General features: G+C 45.7%; 1 protein-coding gene across 1 annotated transcript; it reads left to right on the forward strand.

Moving 5' to 3' along the window:
• Window positions 1–339: 339 nt before the first annotated feature.
• On the forward strand, window positions 340–25,949 carry CKMT2 (creatine kinase, mitochondrial 2). The gene is made up of 10 exons (XM_061424303.1): window positions 340–443; window positions 11,368–11,539; window positions 12,855–13,053; window positions 14,916–15,011; window positions 15,465–15,686; window positions 17,330–17,415; window positions 18,351–18,474; window positions 21,133–21,267; window positions 22,667–22,792; window positions 25,687–25,949. Exons 2-10 carry the CDS (start codon window positions 11,388–11,390, stop codon window positions 25,804–25,806), a joined length of 1,260 nt encoding a protein of 419 aa, XP_061280287.1. The 5' UTR covers window positions 340–443; window positions 11,368–11,387; the 3' UTR covers window positions 25,807–25,949.
• Window positions 25,950–26,254: the final 305 nt, after the last annotated feature.

A 26,254-nucleotide genomic window follows, 5' to 3' on the forward strand; every position in this document is an offset into this window, starting at 1 on the left:
CCAACGCAGGAGCCTGCAGGTCTGGGCAGCCAGTTAGCGGGCTGCGGGCCCAGGAAGCCCTCGCAGAGCCCTGGGAGAGACAGCCTACAGGACTGGACTTGGGGCAGGGAAACATTTCAGAGAAAAGATAGGAGATAGAAAGAGGACAGGGCCCACCCCCTGACACTGGCGGAAGAATCAGAGGCCGGTGCTACAAGGGCAAGGCTGGAAAGCAAGTGCGTCTTTAGACCTGATCGGGATTGGCCGAGGCGGGCCCCGCCCCGCCTTCCCGGCCCCGCCCCTCCAAGGAACCCTTTCAAGGCCGGCCCCGCCCCGCCCCTCCGGCCCCGCCCCGCCCCTCCGGCCCCGCCCTCTCAGGAGCCCTTTCAAGGCCGGCCCCGCCCCCACCCTCACAGTCCTTGGCTGTTCGCGAGCGGCGGGACGCAGGAGGCTTCGGCTCCAAGGTCAGTGTGGCTGTGAAACCCGGCTTTATTCCTCCAAAACTGGGGTCATTGCTAGAGCCAGGGTAGGGACCTTGTGAGCGGTGGACCCAGGGCTGTGGGCCGGGGTCTGGGCGATGCTCCTGTGTGAGGAATTCGTGGTCACCCTTGAGAAGGGCCGGCAGCGCGTCTGTCCTTGGAGCCGCTCCGCACCCAGGCTCAGGTGACCATTCCGTGGGCCAGCTGCGCGAAGGGGGCTGGCACCCTGTCAGCACCCTGCTTGCAGTGCCTGTGTTTGATAGTGAATCAGGACTTTTTCTTGATGGAAAAAAAATCTAAATGCCACAGAGTTGGGGACTAGCTTTCAACTTTCTTACCGTTGTAATCTGTAGAAACTCATTAGTTTGAGGGATGGCTTCCCTCAGCAGCATCAGAAGAGATGCAGACCAGTAACTTGCGAAAAACTAACTGAAAAATGGATAGCTTGAAGCCCTGGAAAGGAGCTAATTACAGATTGGCCCAGGAGCTAGACCTGATTTAAACTGATTAATATTATTGCTACAGAACTATTTTTAAAATCTCTACCCCATTAATAAATTAATAATTAAATAACATTAAAAATAATTAAATAATTTAAATATTTAAATAAATCAATTAAAATATTTATAAAATACTTTAAATTTTATTTTAAATCATTTAAATTAAATAAAATTTAAACAAAATAGTTAAAATAATTTAAAATAATTAAAACAAGTAAAATGAATAAGTAATTAAAACCCAAGTAACTATTTGCACCACCCGCAACCCCCGCACTGGAGGTGAAAATGCTACAGAGTTGGCCTACATGTGTTTCATCTCTGGCAAAGGGCTGTTGTTTGCTTGCTTGGCTGGGTTACTGTTAGCCCTGTTTTTGTCCCTTGGGTAGGTGATATCTCTGCTGGGTGTGGAGAGTGACATTCACCATAATGAGGCAAAACCCTCTGGCCCTGCTCAGCGCTGCCCCCGAGACCTTCCCTTGAGCGTTGCCCTGACTCTGAGACACCCTCCTGCACAGGGTCAGGTGGAATCAGCAGAGGTGGCAATCAGTGGCCTTATGACGCGGCTTCGTGCGTTCACCTGGTGTGTTGTTTTCAGAAGTGCTGCGTTTCCTGTCTGCAGCCATCCCCCTGCCTCTGTGTCAGAGCTTGTGTCCTTGGTCAGCTCCCCCTGTGCTCAGATAGAAGAACACGGCTGCCAGCAGAACTTGGCAAGGGGCTTCCTGAGCCTCCCAAGCTGGCTCTGGGGGTTATTAGGCTGTGTGAGCCCTCTTCTACTTTTGTGGGCACCTTTTCCAGCCTCCCCCCTCAAGCCTTTTGTGGGTTAAGGCACTGTTCCAGCAAAGGGCACGAGCACCGCATGCACCCACAAACTCTGCCAGCTTCCTGAGCAAATCTACCCTTACAGCGTGGACCAGGGGCCAGGTCAGTTTTCCTAAAGAGGAGGCTGAGGAAGGCCCGGGAAACTTGGGCTGGGGGACAGAAGGAATGGAGCATCCTGCATGTTCCAAGGCAGGAGGAGGACTGGTTCTGAGACAGACTTTGCCCCTGGCTCAGAGGCTCTGGGACTCCATCTCTGCCACAGCCTAGAACAGGAGCCATTTGCCTTCCCAGAGGGGACCACATGGGACCTTGCGTCAGCATTCTGGGAGTCCCTGCTCACTGAGCCAGGAATCCCACAGGGAGCCCATCTGAAGGTGACCGCTGGAGGTCACACCCACTGCTGCCTGGGAGGCTACAGGGCTCCTTCCCTTGGGCACGGAAGGAAGCTTCCACTCCTGTACAGCATTGCAGAGAACTAGATGGTTCCTAGCTTCCTATTTTCTTGAAAGCAACTTACCCTTGAGAGATGAGCTTGTGATGGTTGTATGTCTTCATCACCAGGAGGCCTAGGAAAGGCCTCTGTTTTACAGGGAAGGACCATAGATTTCTCTGCTTATGACTTTCTACTTGTTAAATAGAATGGAGATGCCCAAAGGTGCCTCTTAGGGTGCCAGTACATCTGGGGGTGGAGAAGTAACTTGAATCCTTTGCTCCCTTAGAATTGGGAAGGGACAGCCAGTCTCTGCTGGCCATGAGTGACATCAGGAGAATTTGTTCAGAGTGTTCTGTGGAGCTAGTCCAGCCTCAAGGACGCCCTCTATTTTGGGGTCACTCTCTCTGGAGGGAACGCCGACACGTGGTCCGACCCCTGGCCTTCCACTGCCCTCCAAGGAGCTCGAAACGCAGATGCCCTGTACAGCTGGACCAGAAATAACTCTGAGTCAGCAGAATGGCACCCATGGCGTCTCCCTCCAGTTACTCAGGACAACCAGGAGGTCAGAACTGAGGCAGTGACAGAACTCAAGGTTGGGTTCCGTCCATAGCCTAGGATGTGACAGAACCAGACCAAACCAGACCCAGACTCCCAGTACGCCTGCCTGAGACAGACGTGGGGGGCTCTTGGGCATGATGACAGAAGAGCTTAATGTGGTGGTTCTTGTTTTTTCAGTGGAGAGGGCAAGTATATAACCACAGCACCATTGCTTTTTGGCTGTGATCTTGTACCCATTTAGAAATCTCACTGGCTTGCAGCCCAGCAGTTTGGCCAGAGTGAAGCCCTGATGGTAAAAATCAAATCAGGAGTCATGAAGTGTTCCAAGTTAGGGAAACTGAGGCAAGTGACTTCTGTGGGGTGAGAACTAGAGACTACCTCCCTCCTCATCCCTGCGGTCCCTACTTCTGTAGGAGAGAGGGGAGAAGAGAGGAGGAGAGAGAAGAAAGCCCCATGTCCTATCTCTTCTGAGAAAGGCAGGCTTGCCCAGCATCCCCGGCATGCCTGGCAGGCACTTTGGGCACCTGGCGTCAGAGTGGGGTGGGTGAAGTGGCACCTGGCATCTCGGCCACTTCAGCAGAAGCCTGAGGACAGGAGAGAGGACAGGCTTATAATGTTCTGGGACGCTGGGGGAGTCACATGCTCTCAGGTGACAATCCCGTGTCTAGAAGCTTCTGTGGTAAGTGCATTTCTACCGTCTTGGGGGCCTGAGTGAAGTGATCTGTGGCTCCCAGGTCCTGAAGCACAAAGGTGGTTTCTCTCCAATTGCTGATCAGTGCAGGGCTGCCTGTGAGGTGCTGTGGTTTGCAAGGAGCCTGGATCCAGGCCCAGAGACTAGCCTGTTTCAAATCCCAGCTTTATCAAGTGTTGGTCCCTTAACCTCTCTCTGTTTTCTCCATCTGCAAAATAATGCCTACTTGCCAGGATTGTTTTAAAGACTGAGAAGAACATTTGTATAGGCCTCTTGCATGATGCATGGCTCATGGTGGGAGTTTGGTAAATGGTAGTTAAATGAAAAAAAGACAGTAAGGTGTGGTCATGCAGAGATGGAAAGGACATTCTAGGTGGAAGGAAAGGCCTGGGTAAAGGGTCAGAGTCTGGAAGAAGAACTTGGGAACCCACCTGAGGAAATCGATGTTGTGAGCCCTGACATTGGTTTTCAAAGGATGATCCGTGGATCTGAACATACATGATGGGTTCCATCTGGAATCAAGGCTTGTCCTCAGAGAGATTACAGAATAAAGCAATTAGATGAAACACTTTGAATGGTAAAACTGAAGTCAACAAACATTCAGAGAAGGGGCAGACCAGTGCTGGCTAGGAAAACCAGTGGTGGTTGTGGGAAGAGAGTAATAACTGTCCTGTAGCCTTAAGGTCATGAGAGAGGAGAGACTCGCATTTACTCAGCGCCTACCGTAACTTGTCACTTAGTCCTCACAGCAGCTCGGGGAGGGGTCTCATCGTATATAATGGAGGAGTCCGTTATATAGAGCAGGTTGCTGAAGCTCAGATAGGCAACTTGCAGGCTCCGTAGACCCAGCAGGGCCTGAGAATTGCCTGCTTACATAATAGACATGTTGACAGTGCCATTCTTGCTACTCATTCAAAAGATGGAGCCTGAAAATGTGACTTTTTAACACACCTCACAGCTGACTTTTTTTTTAGTTTTAAATTTAATTTTTGATCATAAAGACAATCCATGCTGGTTTTTACAAGTGATGCAATAATACAGAATTCTATTAAGAGAAAATAATCTGCCTACTTCAAGTCTGTGGCTCTGAAGTAATGCTTTTTGCAGTTTGATGAGTAACCTTTAATACTTTTCTTTATGTTATACTAATACATGCAAATACATACATAGATACATGGTTGTTATAAAATTGGAGCCATTCATATTCATTACTTTGAGATTTTTTTTTCTCTTTTAACCTAAGAATAGAGCATAGACATGCATCTAGGTAAAGTGGAGGCACTTTTAACTGATTCTTTAATAGCCATGGAATATTCCATCGTCTCTTTTATCACATTTCATACCATCCTTCTGCCTCTGATAGACAGGTTCTTCTAGGTTTTTATGCCACTGCACACAGTGCTTCACTATCGTTGTGCCTCTCTCCTTCTATGGGGCTTCCCTGGTTTTTCGGATGGTAAAGACTCTGCCAGAAATGCAGGAGACTGGGGTTCAATCCCTGAGTTGGGAAGATCCACCTGGAGAAGGGAATGGCAACCAACCCCAAATGTTCTCAAACATTCTGAGGGTAGCACCTAGAGGTGACCTCTCGTGTGAAGCAAAGTGCTAGCTACAGATGTGTGCATATATTCAGCCCTTCATAAGTGCCAGGCCTCATTCAGATTTGTTGCTAGTAGCTGCAAATGTTCTGGAATCTGGAATCCATCAAGGTTGTCCCCAGTCATGGCTTTTCTCTGGGCCTTTGGAGACAGGCAGCCACTATACCTCCTGGGCAGACTCAGTCCCACTGGACTTCAACTCTCCACATTTCAGGGAATTATTTTCTATAGATTCTCTCCAGAGCCAGATTTGGATGAGTGACAGTAGTCAAGGAGTCTGTGTCCTCATCCGGAAGATCCTGGACCAAGGCATAGAACAGGGCTAGTCAGCCCTTCTTCCGCTCTTTCTTTCTGCTGTATTCCAAAGTAGATTGAGTGTAGTGTGGGCTGAGTGCAGTGGCACTCCCACCTGGAGGATGGCTGGAAGGCAGCTGGCCAGAGAGAGGCGATGCCGCAGGCCTCCGTGGTCATCTGTCTATGCACACGGGTGTGTGGTGTCAGGGCATTGTTGCTGCTCTCATCTTTGGTAGTTTGCGTCCTGGTGCCAGTCCGAGGGCAGCTGGAGGTAAACAATAGCTCAGACTGATTAAAACCAGACCAGCTCCCTGAAACAGTATAGCTGAATGAACTGGGCCACTTCAGTCCCTCCCAGGGGCTCCCACGGGGCTCTGGTTCCCCTGGAAGAACACTGACACTATAACTTGTGGTTGCCCAGGCGGGTGCTGGTTAAGAGCAAGGACTGTGAAAACAGACCACTCGTCCTGAATCCCCACGTTGCCACTCACACACTGTGTGCTTTTGGACAAATGAGTTTACCTTTTTTTTTTTTACCTCCATTTGCTTGTCTATATCATGGGGATAATAAGAACGTCCTCTGTTGTGAGGATTTAATGGGGGAATAACCATAAAGCTAATGGAACCATGTGCCCCCGCATGTAGTAAGTGCTATATGAGAATTTCCCCCTCAGACTATGAACTCTGTAAAAGCTGCCACATACTAGATATCTAAATATTAATATTTATCAGACAAGTAAAAAGATACCTCTCCTTACCCTTTCGTCACCAAGCCCTGCCTCTCCCTCCATTGCTGCCCGCTGTGACTCCTCCCTCCATGAAGCATGTCAGTATCATTCACGGTGACCATGACCTGCACTACCTGATGACCTCTGGAAGTCTGTGGTCAGTGGTGTTCCTGGAGGGTGGCGGAAGCCCTGAGGGTCCACCCTCTGATTGCACTGCCCTTCAGAGCTGCCCAAAATGATGCCTGTGTGGCTGGATGGCAATTTGGCCCCATAATTATCCTCCGTCAAGCCCTCGGTGGAAACCCTGATTGAGTAGACCCATCCAGGATCCCTGAGAGACCATGAGGAACCAGAGGCAGCTAGAACTGTCTGGCAGAGGACTCCTTGGAGAGGAGAGGTTGACTCCATCCAAACATACTATGATATTGTTACTAAACCTTATAAGTGGGAGAAGGCGATGGCACCCCACTCCAGTACTCTTGCTTGGAAAATCCCACAGACGGAGGAGCCTGGTGGGCTGTGGTCCATGGGGTCGCTAAGAGTCGGACATGACTGAGCAACTTCACTTTCACTTTTCAGTTTCATGCATTGGAGAAGGAAATGGCAACCCACTCCAGTGTTCTTGCCTGGAGAATCCCAGGGACGGCAGTGCCTGGTGGACTGCTGTCTATGGGGTCGCACAGAGTCAGACACAACTGAAGCGACTTAGCAGCAGCAGCAGCAGCAAACCTTATAAGTAAAAACAGGATCTTCATTTAAAGTCAGTACATGTGATTTCCCTTAACTGACTGTTGGCTGTCAGTTAACCTCTCTGTTTTTGAGTTCCCTCATCTTTTTTTTTTTAACTTTTTATTTTATATTAGAGTATAGCTGATTAGGGGGCTTAGTGGTAAATGTCACCTGCCCATGCAGGAGACCCAGGAGAAGCGGGTTTGATCCCTGCATTGGGAAGATCCCCGGAGGAGGAAATGGCAGCCACTCCAATATTCTTGTCTGGAAAATTCCATGGACAGAGGAATCTGACAAGTTACATTCAGTGGAGTTGCAAAGATTCAGACACAACTTAGTGACTGAGCATGCACACACAGAAACTAAAATATGGATGTGATAACATTTTAAACATGAATATTTTGAATCAGACACCCAGCCACAGATCACCTTCACAGGGAGAAGACCTTTAAAGACCACCAGTGGTTGGTGGGTTGCACGTGGACACCACCCTCTCTGCTTCCTCCTGACTCTGCCTCTTTGGATTTATCTTCTCAAACACGCTGATGTGAACACATCAGTGCTAAAGCCAACTACTGCTGCTACTGCTAAGTCACATCAGTCGTGTCCGACTCTGTGCGAGCCCATAGATGGCAGCCCACCAGGCTCCTCTGTCCCTGGGATTCTCCAGGCAAGAACACTGGAGTGGGTTGCCACTTCCTTCTCCAATGCATGAAAGTGAAAAGTGAAAGTGAAGTCCCTCAGTCGTGTCTGACTCCTAGTGACCTCATGGACTGCAGCCTACCAGGCTCCTCCATCCATGGGATTTTCCAGGCAAGAGTATTGGAGTGGGGTGCCATTGCCTTCTCCGAAAGCCAACTAGGGAAAGAAAAATAAAAATTAACTGTTTGAGCCAAACTCAGAAACAAATGCACTTCTTGTTAACTTAGGGAGTATGTCTTGGCTTAAATTTTGGCCCATATATAGTCTGGAAAGAGCTTGGGCCATGCTTCCCTTATTTTGGAGAGTTCTATGGTTAAATCAGAGAAGAAAGTATTGCCTCTCTGCTTAGGAAGCAGATTGGAGGATGTGAAAAAAGATACAACAGGTTTCAAAGATATAAGTTAGTGTCACCTGCTGTGTACAAAAGCCAGGAAGAATGGGTGTTGTTCCTTGAGGAACACTGACCTACCCTTGGAAGGAGATAGACAGCAGCCCAAAGTCTAGTAGGGAGCAAAGAAGCACATGTGTTCAGATGAATGTTGAGCCATTACAAGTCCCTGGAACAACTCTAAGAAATAGCCCATTTGTCTTGCCTGCTGATTACTAAAGTAATTCCTGTTGTCTTTAGGATTGAGGGGATTCTTTTTAGACATGACACAGAGGAAAGGCTGTCTGACAATTTGATTTCCTGGACTAACATAGGAAAATAACTCCCTAAATTTTTTTCAAGGACTTTGATGCTTTAGGTGAGATGTTCAAATTTCTCCCTAGTGTTGCTCAAAAAGGTGTTAAATAAAGACTTCTAGGTGGCGATCCTGGAAGAATAACTGGGAACTGGGAACTAATCCCAGTTCCCAAAATGCAGTCAGGTAAGAAAGTGGACTGCAGAAGGCTACTGTTAGAATTATGTGTAAAGCCATGCTGACCTCACCCTATTAGAGGAGTTTATTGTCTTCAAGTTTTCATCCTGGTTTCACCTAGGTTTACATTCCGTATCCATACTCTCAAGAGCCTCCTTGCAGCCATCCAACTCACCTATGCTTGGAGAATCCTGTAGCAGAGTCCTGATAATCTAAACACTAGGGGAAAAATCCCACCCTTCGTTTGGGCATCACAGAGACCAGTATAATGAAAAGGTACTAAGAATTGCCTGCTCTATTGTTTTCCACTCATCAACCCATGGTAAATAGCTCCCCCATCCTGGATGATGCTGTGGATTAATATTCCATTCTGATCTCTGGGCAGTAGTAGACAGGATATCTGATTTTCATCCCTGATGACATTATATATTTATCTTGATTTATACATGTTTTCTACTTTATCTGGATCTCATCCTATCCATCTGTTGTCTATTTCCTACTTTCTAAAGCATACACTCCAGTACTCTTGCCTGGAAAATCCCATGGACAGAGGAGCCTGGTAGGCTCCAGTCGATGGGGTCACTAAAAGTCAAACATGACTGAGTGACTTCACTTTCACTTTTCACTTTCATAAACTGGAGAAGGAAATGGCAACCCACTCCAGTATTCTTGCCTGGAGAATTCCAGGGACGGGGGAGCCTGGTGGGCTGCCGTCTATGGGGTCACACAGAGTTGGACACGACTGAAGTGACTTAGCAGTAGCAGCAGTAAAGCATATATTTTAGTAGTTTCTTTGTTATTGATCTGCTATTTACCTTAAATTGCCGTTTTCATTGTCAGGTTTGACAGATACTATGACTATATTCCCAAGTCTGGTTGATAATTATTGTCTCTTAGCCCCTTAAAGACACCATTTCTCTGTCTTCCATTATTCACTGTTGAAAAATCAGCTGATGTTTTTTCTTTATAGATGAACTGTCTTTTCTCTTTAACTTCTTTGGATATCTTTGTTGCTGGTAATCTACAGTTAACTATTATTCATGTATGTATGGATTATTTTAATTTTGCTTGGTTTATGTCATACTTCTTGAATCGTGGATTTTTGTTTTTCATCAGTCCTGGAAAATTCTCAGTCATCATTTCTCCTCAAATATGGCTTCTCTGTTTTCTCTATTCTCCCTTCTGAGGTCTCCATTAGATGGATGTATCTTTGATCTTGTCATTCGATCCTTATATCTCTTATGTCTCATATTTTCCATTTTCTTATTTTCCTCTGCAACATTCTGGATAATTTATTATGTATATCTTCCAATTCATTTATTCTGTCTTCAGCTGTATTATTATCTGTAGTTCATTCTGGTTCTCTTTCAGATCAGGTTGATCATTCTTAGTAGTTTCCTGTTGATTGCTCATCACTGTGATTCCTTGCTTGCTCATTGTTTCTTTAAACATTTTATATAGAGCTACTCTACATTCTTGTCTGAAAATTACAGTATCTTCAGTCATTGGACTGAATTACAGTCATTGGAGGCCCAAATCTGTGGCCCTTTATTCTGTTGATTCCCATTCATAGTACCTCCTTATGTGCTTAGTGATCTCTGAAAGCTTGTTATGGTTTGATCTTCATCTATAGGAGAGTAGGGCCTGAACTGAATATACCTTAGAGCATTTAAGTGTGCTTTTGCTGGGAGGACTCCTGATCTTGGACCACTTTAGCCCCTCTCAAGGGTCCTAGTGCAGCTGGAGAGTCTTAGACTCAGCTTGCCCTTTCCCTGCTGATAGCCTGATCCTAGTGTGCAAATGGACATCCACACTCAAGGTAACCCAAATCTCCTGGCTTCTTACCCTGAGCTCTGACACCAACTCACTTGGGGTGAGTGAAGTAGGAGAGTGGTCTTCAGAGACTTTGAAACTGTGCATAATGATTAGTGAAATTCATTTCACCTGCCTTCACCAATCAAGGTTGATTTAAGGCTTGTGTGTCCACCATGCAGTTTCTGGCCTAAACAATAAGGTGTTTGCCCAAGTTATTTTCCAGGAACATGGACTCAGCTGTGTCCAGTTCAAGCTGAGCTGGTTAAGACTGGAAGGACCACTGACCTCACAACTAGGCATGTGCGAGTGCCAAGTTCAGTGACCTTTTGACAGCGCAGGGCTGGAAACTCCACCCTCAGACCCTACAGAGGTAGCCTAATTACACCTGTGCTAAATGACAATTACCACACCTTTTCCCAGTCACCTTTCTGCGCACTCCCCACGCACTCTATGCTTCAGAGCACCATGCTTCTTTGTTATCCCACAAATACTCCAGGCCCTTTACTTTCCAGGAGGTGAATTTGTGAGTTTTTTCTCCCGTCTTCTTCCGTGGCTGCCTTGTGAATAAACCCTCCTAAGGGTTGCTGCAAACCTTAGTGTCTCAGCACTTTGGATTCCTGCGTGTTGGGCAAAATGAACCTGGTTCAGTAACAGCTTCCTCTGTCTCTCATAAGCCCAGCATGCCATTCTGTTCAGGGTCGAGTTGTGCAGTGGCAGAGCCCAAAGAGCACCTGGTCTGTCAAGCCGCCAAATGTGGAAAGCCTCCATTTTTTCCCTTGATATTATATTGGTGGAGAAAATGACATGGACTTCAAGCAGTTTGACATTCTCTCCGTCTAAAACTATCCAGATTTTTCCAAGCAGTGTGAGGAGGGTGGGGAAAAGAGGGAGGAAGAAAAAAATTAAAAAAACAGAGGCTAAGTCTCCTGCAGTTTTTTCTCTCCCCTATTGATCTCTATACTGTAGTTCAGGGCCATCCTGTGAGGCTGTCTGACCTTGAGCTTCTCAGGAGTTCCCTGGTGGCCCAGTGGTTAGGACTTGGTGCTTTCACCGTGGTGGCCCAGGTTTGATCCCTGGTCAGGGAACTAAGATCCTGCAAGCAATATAACACAGCCAAAAAATTCTTTTAAATATATATATATATATATATATATAATAATCCTCAGCTTCTCTGTTTTCCAGACACTCATCCAAGAGGAAGGATGGCCAGTACCTTCTCAAAGTTGCTGACTGGCCGCAATGCCTCTCTGTTATTTGCTACCTTGGGCACCGGTGCCCTGACCACAGGGTACCTGCTGAATAAGCAGAATGTGTGTGCTGCGGCCCGGGAGCAACACAAGCTATTCCCACCAAGGTAAGTCCTCTTGGCTTTAAAATGACGCCAAATGCCAGCCAGAAATACACTTTCCCCTGCTGAAACTGTCAGCAAGAGCCCCGCTTTCGGTCTCTGAGGATGAGTAAATCAGTGTGACTTGTGATGCACAGTGACCTGTGGTGAACTCAAGGAAGTGTAGTCTCATCATTCCTGCCCAGAGCGTGAGGTCTAGTGGAATAGTAATAACAAGACCGAACCTTTGTTGAACATGTCTAGGTGTGATGAGCACTTTACACAGAGTGTTTTATTCCTCTTAGCACCTCTCTATGATGAAACGGAGGCTTCAGAAAATTAAGTAGTGCCTGAGTTCACGCAGCTGGTATAGCCAGATATGAATCAAGGGCCCTTGATTCCAGACCTGTGCCTCGTAGGTGCTCTACTGCCTTCTGGAAGCTGTGATGTGATAGCAGTGATTTGAAGTATCAGCTTTAAAGGGACTTGCAGAAGGGAATTAGAGAAGTGGAATGAAGATGGAGTGTCTTCTCTGCCCTGGGGACCTTACCATGGCCGAGAGGTCTCACACTGGGTAGAGTTGGAGCGCTGACTTGAAGGGATTCCGTATGGGCAGGTGTGCATATAGACATGAGGAAAACCTGAGGTGTTTCTCAGAAATACTTACTTGGCTTCTGTGGGAATCAGGATCTCTGAGGAAATTGCTGGCACCCACCAGGTACCTCAGGAATTCCTGAGGTGAGAGTGCTTGTGGTGGTCCTGAATTCCCTATTCAGTCAGTGCATATCCCAGGTAAGATTGCACCCCCATTTGATTTTCCCCTATGTATTAGTTTAACAGATATTCCCTGAATGCCTGTGTCTATAGGCAGGCGCTGAGCTCAGCATAGCAGATAGCCATAGAGTTGGCATCATTGAGGACAGACAAATAAATGAATTTCTGTGCAGTTATGCCTGCAGGGACTTTAGCTTCTCTATCACAGACCTAAGGGGTCAAAAAGTGACTGTTATAATTTACCAAAACTTCTGGGTTTTTAAAAAAAAGCCTGCATACGACTTTAGTTTCTTTCCTAATTATCTTCATTCTATTTCCTCTGTATATAAACATAAGTCACAGTCTGTGGGCTCCTGCAGCCAGCATCATAAACCTCTTTAGGCAGGGCTAGGTCCATTTCTTTGGCAGTTCAGGGACGTATGTTTTTAAAATCCGGCTTTCTTGAATCATGACCTAGCCAGTTTCCCTCTGCCCCCTGGCTGAAGAGAGCCTGGTCAGAAACAAAGCTCTTGTATGGGCCCCGTCCCCGCGGGGCTGCTCGCTGAACTCCTCTCTCCTCCGCGGACAGCGCGGACTACCCTGACCTGCGCAAACACAACAACTGCATGGCCGAGTGCCTCACGCCGGCCATCTACGCCAAGCTCCGCAACAAGGTGACGCCCAGCGGCTATACCCTGGACCAGTGCATCCAGACCGGAGTGGACAACCCTGGCCACCCCTTCATAAAGACCGTGGGCATGGTGGCTGGCGACGAGGAGTCCTATGAGGTAAACTCGCAGCTGCGGGTTCCACAGTGCGTGCGTTGGGTGGGTGCTTTGGGTTCCCTCTGTGGGGCTGCATTCTCAGAACAGGTTCCCATAAAGGGGAGCCAACTTCAGCAGAACACCTGCGGTGCTTTCTGGAACAACGAGGTCTATTCTTCCCAGGCACAAGGCTTCCTTTGTGACTGCTCTAGTATCCCTCCCCATAGAGGAATGAGTCCCATGACTCAGTTCTCTGAGCTCATCAAGGGGGTGAACTGGTACAGAAAAAATAAAATCTTTTCATTTTTTGTTGTTTCATTGTATTGGTGATGTGTATTCACCAGTGAGGCTTTAGGAGATGATATGTTTGTGGCTGAATTTTATTGAGGGGAGAGGATGGTTCCATGGGTGTTCAGTTTGGGAATTACTGATGACACAGTCCACTGCAGTCTTAGTGAATCATTAAGTCTCTTGGGGTTTCCCAGGTGGTGCTAGTGGTAAAGAACCTGTCTGCCAGTACTGGAGACGAAAGAGACAGGGGTTAGATCCCTGGATCAGGAAGGTCCCCTGGAGGAGGCTATGGCAACCCACTCCAGTATTCTTGCCTGGAGAATTCCATGGACAGAGGAGCCTGGCGGGCTACAGTCCATGGGGTCACAAAGAGTCAGTCATGACTGAAGTGACTTAGCACGCACACAGGCAAGTCTCCTGGAAAAATCCCATGATCTGCATCCTCATTCTGGGGGCAGAAGCCCAGGATGGCCCCCTGTTCTGGAGCTGAGCCACTAGTGCATCTTCTATGTCATGGCAAATACTTCCAGCCCATCTCCCTCAGGTCTGCCTCCTTTGCACCTTCTGTGACAGGGAGAGGAAAGCGGTTCCTTGGGAAGGCAGCTGTCAAGGGGAGTGAGGGGGCCACCTTGAATAGGCTAGATGGGCAGCTAACTCAAGAGCAGTAGCCCAGCTCTGAGCTCCCAGAGTCCCAGACTGGCGCTGACTCCTGGACTGACATCCCACAGCTCCCAGAGGCTGCAGGGTGCTCTGTTTTACTTCTCTTATCCTTATTTTACCTAAAGGATGTTTCCAGAAATTTATGGTTTTTTAAAAAGTAGATTCTACTCGAGTTAGTTTGAGTGGGAAGGTCCTCAAAGGGTAAGGGGTCCCTGCTTTGCCTTAATTGCTGCTGTGCACTTTTCTTTCTATGCAGCTACTTTTCTACAAATGTATTGTGTTACTTAAACTCTAGAACCAGTTTTGACCACAAAACTGCTTAGCTTCTGATCTAGCAGCTTCTTTTATCCTTCAGATTCTTAAACAAAATTTTCTTGCTTCATCTGATAGTAGTGAACTTGGCAGAACCACTAGGAAAGAGATTACCATGACAGAGATCTGTATGTCTGCCCTCACCCAAGGGGCAGTGTGCCTGAGAGAGGTTTCCTCTGGCATTTGCCTACTACTACTATTGGACTTCCTGGGTGGCTCAGTGGTAAAGAATCCACCTGCCAATGCAAGAGACACAGGTTCGATCCCTGATCTGGGAAAGATCCCCCAGAAGAGATCATGGCAACCCACTCAGTATTCTTGCTGGAAATCCCTGTGGACAGGGGAGCCTGGTGGGAAACAGTCCATGGGTTCCAAAGAGTCAAACATGACTTAGTGGCTGAACAACAACTGCTACTACTACTATTATTATGATTAGCCATCAATGCAGTCTCACACCTGTTTCCTGCGTAGTTGCACTGAGAATTTCAGAGAAGGAGGGCATCACCTTTGGCTTGGCGCTTAAGATTAAAAAAGAGCAAATGATGAACCACTTAAAGTAGTTGAACCAAGGAACATCTTTCTTGGTCCTTTCCAAAGGAAACAGAGCCTCTTCCCTCCTGCAGGTGTTTGCCGACCTTTTTGACCCTGTCATTAAGCTGAGGCACAATGGCTATGACCCCAGGGTGATGAAGCACCCCACGGATTTGGATGCATCCAAGGTAGGCGCCAGCCACCTCTGTACCCTCCCATGAAGCTGGCACTCCAGAACCCAAGACGAAGAGCAGGAGAGAGAAGGGTCCCTGGGTCCAGCTGCAGTTGAAAGCTCTGTGATGGCCTTCCCACGCCACGCTCCCTGGAGGGCCACTGAGACTATCAGGAAATAGCCAAAGTCAGTTTTCCTTGCCTCCTACCACCAGGTTAGTGGTGGTCACTGAAAACCTTCAGCCTTTCCTGAAACAATTCCTTTTTTCACTCTAAATCTACCTGGGGTAAAGGACTGCAGAGGGCACCCTGTGAAGTAGTTCCTCCATTGTCTTCTAAGACCCCAGCCCCCAGAGTGGCAGGATGGCTCCAGCATGCACACGTGCTCTGTGCCCGGGGGTCCCCTGGTCGGCGGGGCGGAGGCCACTGTGGCCGCAGCCCCGCAGTGACCCCGCGCTCTGCTCTGGCAGATCACTCAGGGGCAGTTCGACGAGCGCTACGTGCTGTCGTCTCGGGTGCGCACAGGCCGCAGCATCCGCGGGCTGAGCCTGCCGCCCGCCTGCAGCCGGGCCGAGCGGAGGGAGGTGGAGAACGTGGCCATCACGGCACTGGAGGGCCTCAAAGGGGACCTGGCCGGGCGCTACTACAAGCTGTCCGAGATGACGGAGCAGGACCAGCAGCGGCTCATCGATGTGAGTGGCCCCTGAACCACCTGGGCTGCCAGGGGCGGGGTGGTGCTGAGAGGGCCCGGAGTGGCCGCTGTGTGGCCTCCCCGGAGCCCAGGACCCTGCCCTGGTTGGGCGCTTGCTGGGGTTTCAACCCGGTCAGTCTAAGGCAGAAAGAGCAGGCCTTAAAAGTTTAGGTCAAAAGTGGAGATGGTCTCTGAATGAAGTCTGCAGAGGAAACCATAGGGTGGGCTGGGATTGGTGGGTGGGGGTGGATGGAGGATCCCCGGGCTTGTTGATAAATCGAAACAATTGGGCGTGGAAAATCCTGCCTGTGTCTCCACGGCCACACTCAAATCCAGAAAGCCCGGAACGTCTGGAAGGGGAATCATCCAGGTCGAAGGCCTGCCCCTAAACCTGCCTCACACCAGAGCCCGCCTCTGAGATTCCTGCTGCCTCCCCAGGCTCTCCATGACTTTGGTCTCACACTAGGGGAGACAAAACCCAAGTCCCTTTTTTTGGCCTGGCATTTTCACAAGTAACTTTAAACTCCAAGGAAAAGGAGAAACAAATTTTCTGTTATTTCAGAAGATGCGATACCAGAAAAGATGCCCCATTTCCAAACGAGATGGGCCAACTGATGGTCTAGAGGCCTCTAGAGGCCTCAGTCTCCTGGTTCTCTCCACTTGCCCTGTTACAGAACAACTCCTCGGCCTCAAGTAGCTGCTTCTGGTCTCCAGCTTAAAGGCCACGCTGTTTCCTGGGCAATAACAGTCCCTAAACCTGTCCCAGCTCTTCCACTTAGAGACTGTAGAAGGACTCCCCTTCCCGTGTCCTCTTGATTTCTGACTTCAGTGTGATCATATTGAAATATATGGAATCCACATTCATATTCTTACTGCGTCCACACAAGCAAGAAGAATGCCTGTCTCTGGACACTGATTTTGATTTGTGGCGTGGTATATTGTAGTTAGAGGCATACTTGGGAGTCAGACAGGTCTAGGTTTGCATCTAGATTTTGCCGTTTCCTAGCTGTGTGATAGGTTGTTTTATCTGAGCCTCAGTTTTATTTTCCTATCACATAGAACAATTACATTTACTTCAGAGTGTTGTTGTGAAGATTAAAGGAAATAAAAAGTACATAGCATAGAGCCTGGCACCGAGTGAGCATTAGATGAATGGTGACTATTTTTATTTACAGATCATTATTTTACATCTCGAGTAGTTTGTAATGAAAAGGATAATAAGAATAAGTAAACCTACAACATTAGAAACATGGAGAATGCAACTGTGTGGAACACTTCTTGGGACAGCACCCCCTTGCTCACTGCCCACTCTGCCACTGCACGGGGTTGGTGCTGGCTGGATAGACAACTCCATAGTGAGTAAGGATTTCCGTCTGGGTTAAGCCAGTGGTTTTCAACCTTAGCTGTACACTAGAAAATCCCAATGTCCAGGCCACAGCCAATAACAAAAATCTCTGAGAGACGGGAACTGGGCATTAGAATTGTTTAAGCTCTCTGATTATTATAGTGAGCAGCCAACACTGAGAAGCACTGCCTGAGAGACCTCAGCCATTATTAGTGAGTTGGAAATTGACCACCTGGCACTTGCCATCGTGTCTGATCTCATTAGTGTTGTCTCATTGCTTTGTCCTTTTTGGCCTGCAGGACCACTTTCTATTTGATAAGCCAGTATCCCCTTTACTAACTTGTGCTGGGATGGCCCGTGACTGGCCAGATGCCCGGGGAATCTGGTATGGACTTAGCATGTTCACATTTGCAGTGTGTGCAGTGTTCTCCTTCAGATCACTGCTTGTCCTAACCTGGAGTTGCTGTGACCTGCACTTGACGGCATGCCTGGCTTGAGAAGATAGAGTACTTAGAAATGGAGAAGACAGAGTTCTTAGAAATCGGTGTGTGTGTGTGTGTGTTTAATATATAAGTATAGTAATGTTTCCAAGATGTGCAGGAATGCTAGCTGGTTTGCATGAATTATGCATGAGAAAAAATTGTAAGAAAAACATAGCTTCATATTATTTGACTTTAGAGAATCTCTGTTTCATGACATTAAAACAGAGAAGCAGAAAATGAAAAATAAATATTGAGGATTTAAGCAAAATCCTACAAGGAAGAGTGGCTATGAGTGTACACATATTTTATCTTGGCCAACGGTCCTTGGGCAACTTTGATTCTTGTTCCTTGGTAGTTGTTATGGCACTACCGGAAGGAGCACAGATCAAAGTGCTGGGGAGCAGCTGTTCAGTGCGGGTTCAGAGGCAGGATCTATACAGCAAACATGTGAAATCTGTATACCAAACATGTTGAGCTGCAGGTAGAATATTTTATTAAGTGCCATATGATTTTGGTTGAATCTGTTAGGAGACAGAACACTCTTGTTAGCAACAAAGCTGAAAGTTATCATGGCTGAATTATTGTCATCCTAGTCTGAAGAATGAGGCAGATTATGTTCTTGTTTGGCAAAAACATGACATGAGGCTTGGAGTTGGTGTTACTCTTCATTCAGGGTAACATTATTTTGCAGTACTTGTGCGGCACAGTGAAGAAATTAGGACCATCTAAGGCAATGAGTAAGGTGAAATGAAGCAATCAAGCTACAGAGGTAATAGGAATTTTCATGTGTTGAAACAAATGTAATTAACACTCAACACCATATTTCTCACTTCATTAGGCATAATTATGACAAGACATTTCTCATCTGGATTAATGAGGAAGACCACACCAGAGTAATCTCTATGGAGAAAGGAGGCAATATGAAAAGAGTATTTGAGCGATTCTGTCGTGGACTTAAAGAGGTAAGATGTCATCAGAGAATTCTGAATATTCACTAAAATAAAATCTCTATATTTTTCATTCTTGAAAAAAAGTACTGTGGTGACTTCCAAGACAGGGCTAATTTTTTTTTCTAGGGATCATGGCACTCTTTTGGGTTGCGGCTTCCAGCAAGCTCCCATGCTTCCTGCCCCAATGCAGGATGGTTTAGAGAAGTCTGTGGATCATTAGCTATTTTCTGATTTCTTTAACAGAGCTCTTGGCTGTTCTAAGCATAGAAACAGTATAGAATGCATCTACGTTCATATGTAACCAGGCGATCCTAAAGGAAATCAACCCTAAATAGTCATTGGAAGGACTGATGCTGAAGCTCCAGTACTTTAACTACCTGATGCAAAGAGCCAACTCATTGGAAAAGACCCTGATGTTGGGAATGATTGAGGGCAGGAGGAGAAGGGGGTGACAGAAGATGAGATGGTTGGATGGCATCATCTACACAATGAACATGAGTTTGAGCAAGCTCCAAGAGATAGTGAAGGACAGGGAAGCCTGGCGTGCTGCAGTCCATGGGGTCACAAAGAGTTGGACACGACTTAGTGATTGAACAACAAAAACAACACGACCACAGCCTTACTTGCTGAGAATTACTATGTCCTCCTACAATGCTCATATGAAAAAATAAGAGCAACTGACATTTATTGTTTAATAAACCTATATGCAGGTCAGGAAGCAACAGTTAGAACTGGGCATGGAACAACAGACTGGTTCCAAATAGGAAAAGGAGTACATCAAGGCTATATATTGTCACTCTTCTTATTTAACTTCTATGCAGAGTACATCATGAGAAACGCTGGGCTGGAAGAACCACAAGCTGGAATCAAGATTGCCGGGAGAAATATCAATAACCTCAGATATGCAGATGACACCACCCTTATGGCAGAAAGTGAAGAGGAACTCAAAAGCCTCTTGATGAAAGTGAAAAGAGGAGAGTGAAAAAGTTGGCTTAAAGCTCAACATTCAGAAAACTAAGATCATGGCATTTGGTCCCATCACTTCATGGGAAATAGATGGGGAAACAGTGGAAACAGTGTCAGATTTTATTTTGGGGGCTCCAAAATCACTGCAGATGGTGACTGCAGCCATGAAATTAAAAGACACTTACTCCTTGGAAGGAAAGTTATGACCAACCTAGATAGCATATTGAAAAGCAGAGACATTATTTTGCCAACAAAGATTCATCTAGTCAAGGCTATGGTTTTTCCAGTGGTCATGTATGGATGTGAGAGTTGGACTGTGAAGAAAGCTGAGCACCGAAGAATTGATGCTTTTGAACTGTGGTGTTGGAGAAGACTCCTGAGAGTCCTTTGGACTGCAAGGAGATCCAACCAGTCCATTCTAAAGGAGATCAGCCCTGGGTGTTCATTGGAAGGTCTGATGCTAAAGCTGAAACTCCAATACTTTGGCCACCTCATGCAAAGAGTTGACTCATTGGAAAAGACTCTGATGCTGGGAGGGATTGGGGGCAAGAGGAGAAGGGAACGACAGAAGATGAGATGGCTGGATGGCATCACCAACTCGATGGACGTGAGTTTGAGTGAACTCCGGGAATTGGTGATGGACAGGGAGGCCTGGCGTGCTGCAGTTCATGGGGTCACAAAGAGTCGGACACAACTGAGCAACTGAACTGAACTGATGTCCTAGGTACTGTGTTCAGTGCTTTACATGGTTCATCTAATTTAATTGGACCATTTTGATATGGTGATAGAAGAGGTTTAATTTTCTATTAATGAAGTACTATAGAATAAAGGATTGAAATGTTACCGTTTGCAGCAACATGGATGGACTTGGAGGGCATTATACTAAGTGAAATATCAGACAGAGAAAGACAAACACTGTTATGATCTCACTTATGTATGGAATCTAAAAAGTACAACTAACTAATGAATAAAACAAAAAAAGAAGACTTACTGCTGTAGAGAACAAACTAGTGGTTACCAGTGGGGAGAGGGGATGGGGGAGGGGTAATAGAAGGGTAGGAGGAAAAAAAGGTTATTATGAGAATATATGAAATCACGTGTATGAAACTTTTGAAGATTGTAAAGCATTATAGAATTTAAAGAATCTTTCATTCAGTAAAAAAATATCGGGCTTCCCTGGCGGCTCAGTGGTAAAGAATCGGCCGGCCAATGCAGGAGACACGAGTTTGATCCCTGATCCGGGAAGATCCCACATGCCGAGGGGCAACAAAGCCCATGTGTCACAACTATTGAGCCAGCGCTCCAGGGCCTGGGAGCTGCAACTGATGAGCCCACATGCTGCAACTATGGAAGCTCAAGTGCCATAGAGCCTGTGCTCTGCCACAAAAGAAGCCACTGCAATGAGAAGCCCACATACCCCAACTAGAGCGTAGCCCCCACTCACCACAACTAGAGGAAAGCCCTTGCAGCAATGAAGACCCACAAAAAAATAAATAAAATTATTAAAATAAAAGGATTAAAAATAACTTTCAAAAAGGAACTGCAGTTAGTTTTACTTTTTCGTTTCCAAATATAGAAGTAGTACTATAAATTTACCTGAGTTTTATTCATGGCAAACTTACAGTACGCACACCTCTCCCTGGTGCTGGGGGCATGCTGAGTGAATGGCTCTCTGAGAACTTCATCATTTGCTCCCTGTTGTAGGTGGAACGCTTAATCCAAGAGCGAGGCTGGGAGTTCATGTGGAATGAGCGCCTGGGGTACATTCTGACCTGCCCTTCGAACCTCGGCACGGGATTGCGAGCTGGTGTCCATGTCAGGATCCCAAAGCTCAGCAAGGTACTGTCACGTAGCCTGTGGTCCTGTTGGGTTCCACCAGGATGAGCTCACCTGGGGCTGCTTTGTGGAGGGGAAAATGTCCTAGTCCCTTCCTTAACCTTTACTTTCTGACAGATGAAAGAAAGTGACAAGAAAAGGTTGTTTGCTTGAAAAAACACTTGTGTCCATAGGATAAGAGGTTAAGGGGCTGTAAGAATGGGATGTGACTTTAGGAAGTTTAAATCCTCCATCATATCACAAGTAGAGATGGACAGGAAGGCTTGTCTGCTGCCTGGCCAGCCTTCCATCCCCTTCTTTCTCCTAGTTCAGAGGTTCTCAGGCTTGAAGCTACAGCAGAATCACGTGGAGGGTTGTGAAAACCCAAAATACAGAATTTGCATTTCTCACAAGTCTCCGGGTGATGCGGATGCTATTGGTCAGGGAACTACACTTGAAGCACCACTGCCTTAAGGCATGGTCACAGTCAGACCTCATGTTCAGTTTGTGGGAAGGTGAGAGAGCATGCCACTGTGTCTGTGTGAAGATCTGAGGTCTAGGCCTGGCAGTGCACTTGTCACTTCTGCTTGTTCCATTAGCAAGAACCTAGACAGTGGTTACTTCCTCAGCTCACCTGTTAAGATAGGAAAATGGATTCTGGTGGGCACCTGGGGGTTTCTCTGTCATAGCACACCAAGTGAATCAAATACTTTAAAACAAGTTTAGAAAATGTGATTTCGGCCCCCCCACCCCAAAAAAAGTATGATGATATTATTCAAAATTCCAATTCTAAGAAAATTATTTGATGTGACTTAATATCTTGATTTTAATTATATCAATAACAACTGTTATACAGATGAACAATAAACTCACCAAAGGGTATCTAGATGACAAAATAGGGGTATAGAAGTTAATAACAGCTCTGCTACCTTCTAGCTATGTTCTACTTTTAGGCAAGTTAATTTCTCTGAGGCTTAGTTTCCTCATCTGTGAAATAGGGGTAGAAGTAATACCTTCTTCATGGGATTATTGTAAGTTTTAAAAGTTCCAGCACAGGGCCCTGCTACATAGTAAGTATATGTTTGTGTTTGTGCATGAGTGCTCAGTCACTTCAGTCGTGGCTGACTCTGCAACCCTATAGACTGTAGCCCGCTAGGGTCCTCTTGTCCTTTGGGTTCTCCAGGCAAGAATACTGGAGTAGGTTGCCATGCTCTCCTCCAGGGGATCATCCCGACCCAGGGATCAAAGCCACGTCTCCTACGGTGTAGGCGGATTATTTACTCGTTGAGCCACCCGGGAGGCCCAAATACATGCTTACTAAACATGCATTGTTATTACTTCTCGTTTTACATCTTCTCTACGTGTGCCAAGGATGATGGATCAGCTTTCCTTTTATGACGCCAAGTATTCTCCTTTGTCCCAGGATCCACGGTTTTCTAAGATCCTGGAGAACCTGAGACTCCAGAAGCGGGGCACAGGCGGTGTGGACACTGCAGCGGTAGCAGACGTGTACGACATTTCCAACATAGATCGAATTGGCCGATCGGAGGTAACATGTCTCTCACTTTCCAAAAATGAGCTAACAAAGTCAGCCTAAGAGGAAAAGAAGTAACCTCAACAGCCCTTCCTTATTCCAAAATTCGAGACCTCCTCTAGGCCCATTGAGTCCTGCGCATGTTAGCATTTCATTCTGTAGCCCTGGTCCTCCATGGGAAAGCACTGCAGAAAGGTAAGCACCATGGGATCTGAGAATGTTTAGACAAGCGAAGGAATTCACAGTGGGACTGCTGTCAGCCACCTGCCCCCAGAGCTGTTCCAGCAATCGTGAGTGGCAGGAGTTCTGTTTTGCTAAAGGACAGCAGTCTTATCACTGTGAAGTCAGAGAACACGTGTGCTCCCTCTGAGTGGAGTGAAATAGTGGATTTTTCTCTTGATTCTGAGTTTCCTTTGATGAAGATCACATGCTATCATCTTCACTTGGGCATTTTTAGCTACTTGGTAGTTTGTAAAATTTTGTATTTAGGGCTCAAGATGGCAAATACGGTATGCACCAGATATGTGTAAGATTGTGCTCAGCAGATGGCCCTTAGGGTTCTGTGAATATAAAGGATAAATGAGATTCATAAACTATAGGTAGGCCTGGAGTGACACGTGAGAAAAAGCACAAAGAGCACACATAATGAACATGCAGCAGAAACCTAAGCAAATCCCGATCTCCGTAATTCCTCCCAGTTTATCTCATTGAACATATGTGCTCGCTAAGTCACTTCAGTCGTGTCCAGCTCTTTGTGACCCACAGGCTCCTCTGTCCATGGGATTCTCCAGGCAAGAATACTGGAGTGGGTTGCCATTTCCTTCTCCAGAGGATCTTCCCGACCCAGGGATAGAACCCACGTTTCTTACATCTCCTTCACTGGCAGGAGGGTTCTTTACCACTAGCATCACCTGGGAAGCCCTGAACATACTGTGCCCATCACTAATTAAAAGGCTCTTATACAACTCAGTGGCATCACTGACTCAACGGACATAAGTGTAAGCAAACTCCGGAAAATAGTGAGGGGCAGGGAAGCCTGGCATGCTGCAGCCTGTGGGGTTGCAAAGAGTCGGACATGACTTAACAACTCAACAACAACATACAACTCAATAACTCAGTGGCTGGTTGTTAAACCCATGGATCACTGATGTTGTTTCTTCTTTCTTGCCATCTTTTGCGTATTTCATTGTTAGTTGGTATTCCTACCAGCAAACTGAGGGAAGGAAGGGAGAAAACAAAACAATGAAATCAGCCTGCATGCTACCAGCTCTGGTAAAGTACTTGAGGAAGAAGCAGCTATAAATACCACACCTTCTGAAATTAGCTAAATAACGTATGGTGTAGTGAATAATAAAGAAAATCTGGGCCCTAGCCCTGTTTGCCTCTAATATTAAAACTTGATTTTAATTACTGGAAAGCTAGGTGGTCATCATTAAAAAAAAAAAAAAACCTATGATTTAGTAAGTGATCTTTTATAAGGACTAGAAAAATTCCCAGAAGTGTTAAAAAAAAAAAAATCCACTTATTTAACGTAACAACCCTGTTAACCATTGTGAACATTATTCTAAATTGCCTTCCATTCTTACAATTATTCAAAAAAAATTTTTTTTTACTAAATTTAGTATTATTACATATGTTGGATATAAAACAGCTTTTTCCCAATGTATTTTTCAACATGAGCATTTTTCTACAGTATTAAATATTCTTCAAAACATATCTATTTAACGTCTCCCTGATTATTTGATATTATGCTTGACCATCTCTATGTATAACTTTGATCACAACTATGATTAGTTAGTTAGGATATAGTTCTAGAAAGGGGACTCTTGGGTTAAATTTGAGAGTCCGGTACTTATGACCAAGTTTCCTATCAGAAGATTTATACCAAGAGAGCTCACTGGCAGTGAATGGCCCCTCACCACATCCTCATCAACAGTGGAATGGGTCAGTTGGATAAGTAGAAAAAATAAGTGTTGTTTTTTTTTTTTTTAATTAGTAATGACTAGCTTTTTGACCCAACCCTTTCTTAGAGCTTCCAGTTCCCTCTGCATGAAAAGAAGTGGGGAGGACACTAGACTCCATCATGCCTAAAATATGTTCAGCTGTAACACTTAACCATCTCCTCCGTTATTGCTGGGCGTTCTTGAGTTATATCATGTATTTTAGTGATATCTGGAACTAAATAGTAATTACTTACTACCTTAGTTGGGTTTTTTTAGGAGCAGTGCAAGAAATTTGTTTGAGAGGTGATTCCCAGGGGAAAAATCATAGGTAAATGTACTCTAAGAAAACCAATTATTTGTAAATGAAGGTTCTAACTTATTTTAAGCAGGGATTTTTTAAAAAGTATATCTTAATGTAATTCACATGGTTTCCTTAAGTAACAAACTAGCCTGGTACATTGCAAACATTCTTTAATTGCCAAATATCTGAGTTGAAATATTGTTCAGAAAGCCGTTCCCTGTGTAAATGATAATATCTGAACTGTAGCATGTTTACTGCTCAGGTAGCTTAGTGGCAAGTCAGAATTTAAATCTGGGTCAGAGAATATCACGAGGGTGTCACTGTGTAGATATACTTTAAGACAAACTGTCATTTTTTAGCAGAGATTGATGGGGAAGAAATGTCTGAAATGCAAACTAATGGTTTTCATATTTTTTAAAAAGTTCTCACACACAAAGTAGTGACCTTATCTTAATGACAGAAAGATCGAGAGTAACCCTGTAATATCTCTGCTAGCTATCAGATACCTCTCTTCCCACAAAACTTTAGGGAAACAATGAGAAGAAATTGTTATACAGTCCATCTAACAGGGAAGGTTCTCATGTGTCCCAGTATTGTTCCTTTTGATCAAAGCCTTGCATGTGTCTTCTGTACAAATTAATCTTTCATCTCTTTCACTGTCAAAGGTCGAGCTTGTTCAGATAGTCATCGATGGAGTCAATTACCTGGTGGATTGTGAGAAGAAGCTGGAGAGAGGCCAGGATATTAAGGTGCCACCTCCTCTACCTCAGTTTGGCAAGAAGTGAACTTTCCTTTCCCTGATTTATAAATAATCTGTCTGCTGGTATGACAGACAAAGAAATTTCTACTCTGAGAGTTTTTGTAGACTTGGAAAAATATAAAAATTATAGGTCCTGTCTATCTTTACAATAAAACTCTCCTTATTATCTTTGGTGTGTTTTCCTGATTTTTTTTCTTTTTTGATGCTATTAAGATGGGTAAACACATCCAATTACAAGTGGCAGGAAGTAAAAATATTTTAGGACAATGATAAATCTCATATTTGTAAGACCACTTCGCACAAATCTAGAAACCTTCCAACTATCTGGATGGTAACCTTTCAGCAAATCCCTACAGACACCATTGGAAAATGAAGAACTAATGTAATCAGTTTTCTGGTAAGTAGAGTGAGAGGAGATTCATTTCTCTTGAAATAAAGACTATATGCTGCTGCTGCTGCTAAGTTGCTTCAGT

The sequence above is a fragment of the Bos javanicus genome, chromosome 7 (assembly GCF_032452875.1).
Source record: "Bos javanicus breed banteng chromosome 7, ARS-OSU_banteng_1.0, whole genome shotgun sequence".
Classification (NCBI taxonomy): domain Eukaryota; kingdom Metazoa; phylum Chordata; class Mammalia; order Artiodactyla; family Bovidae; genus Bos; species Bos javanicus.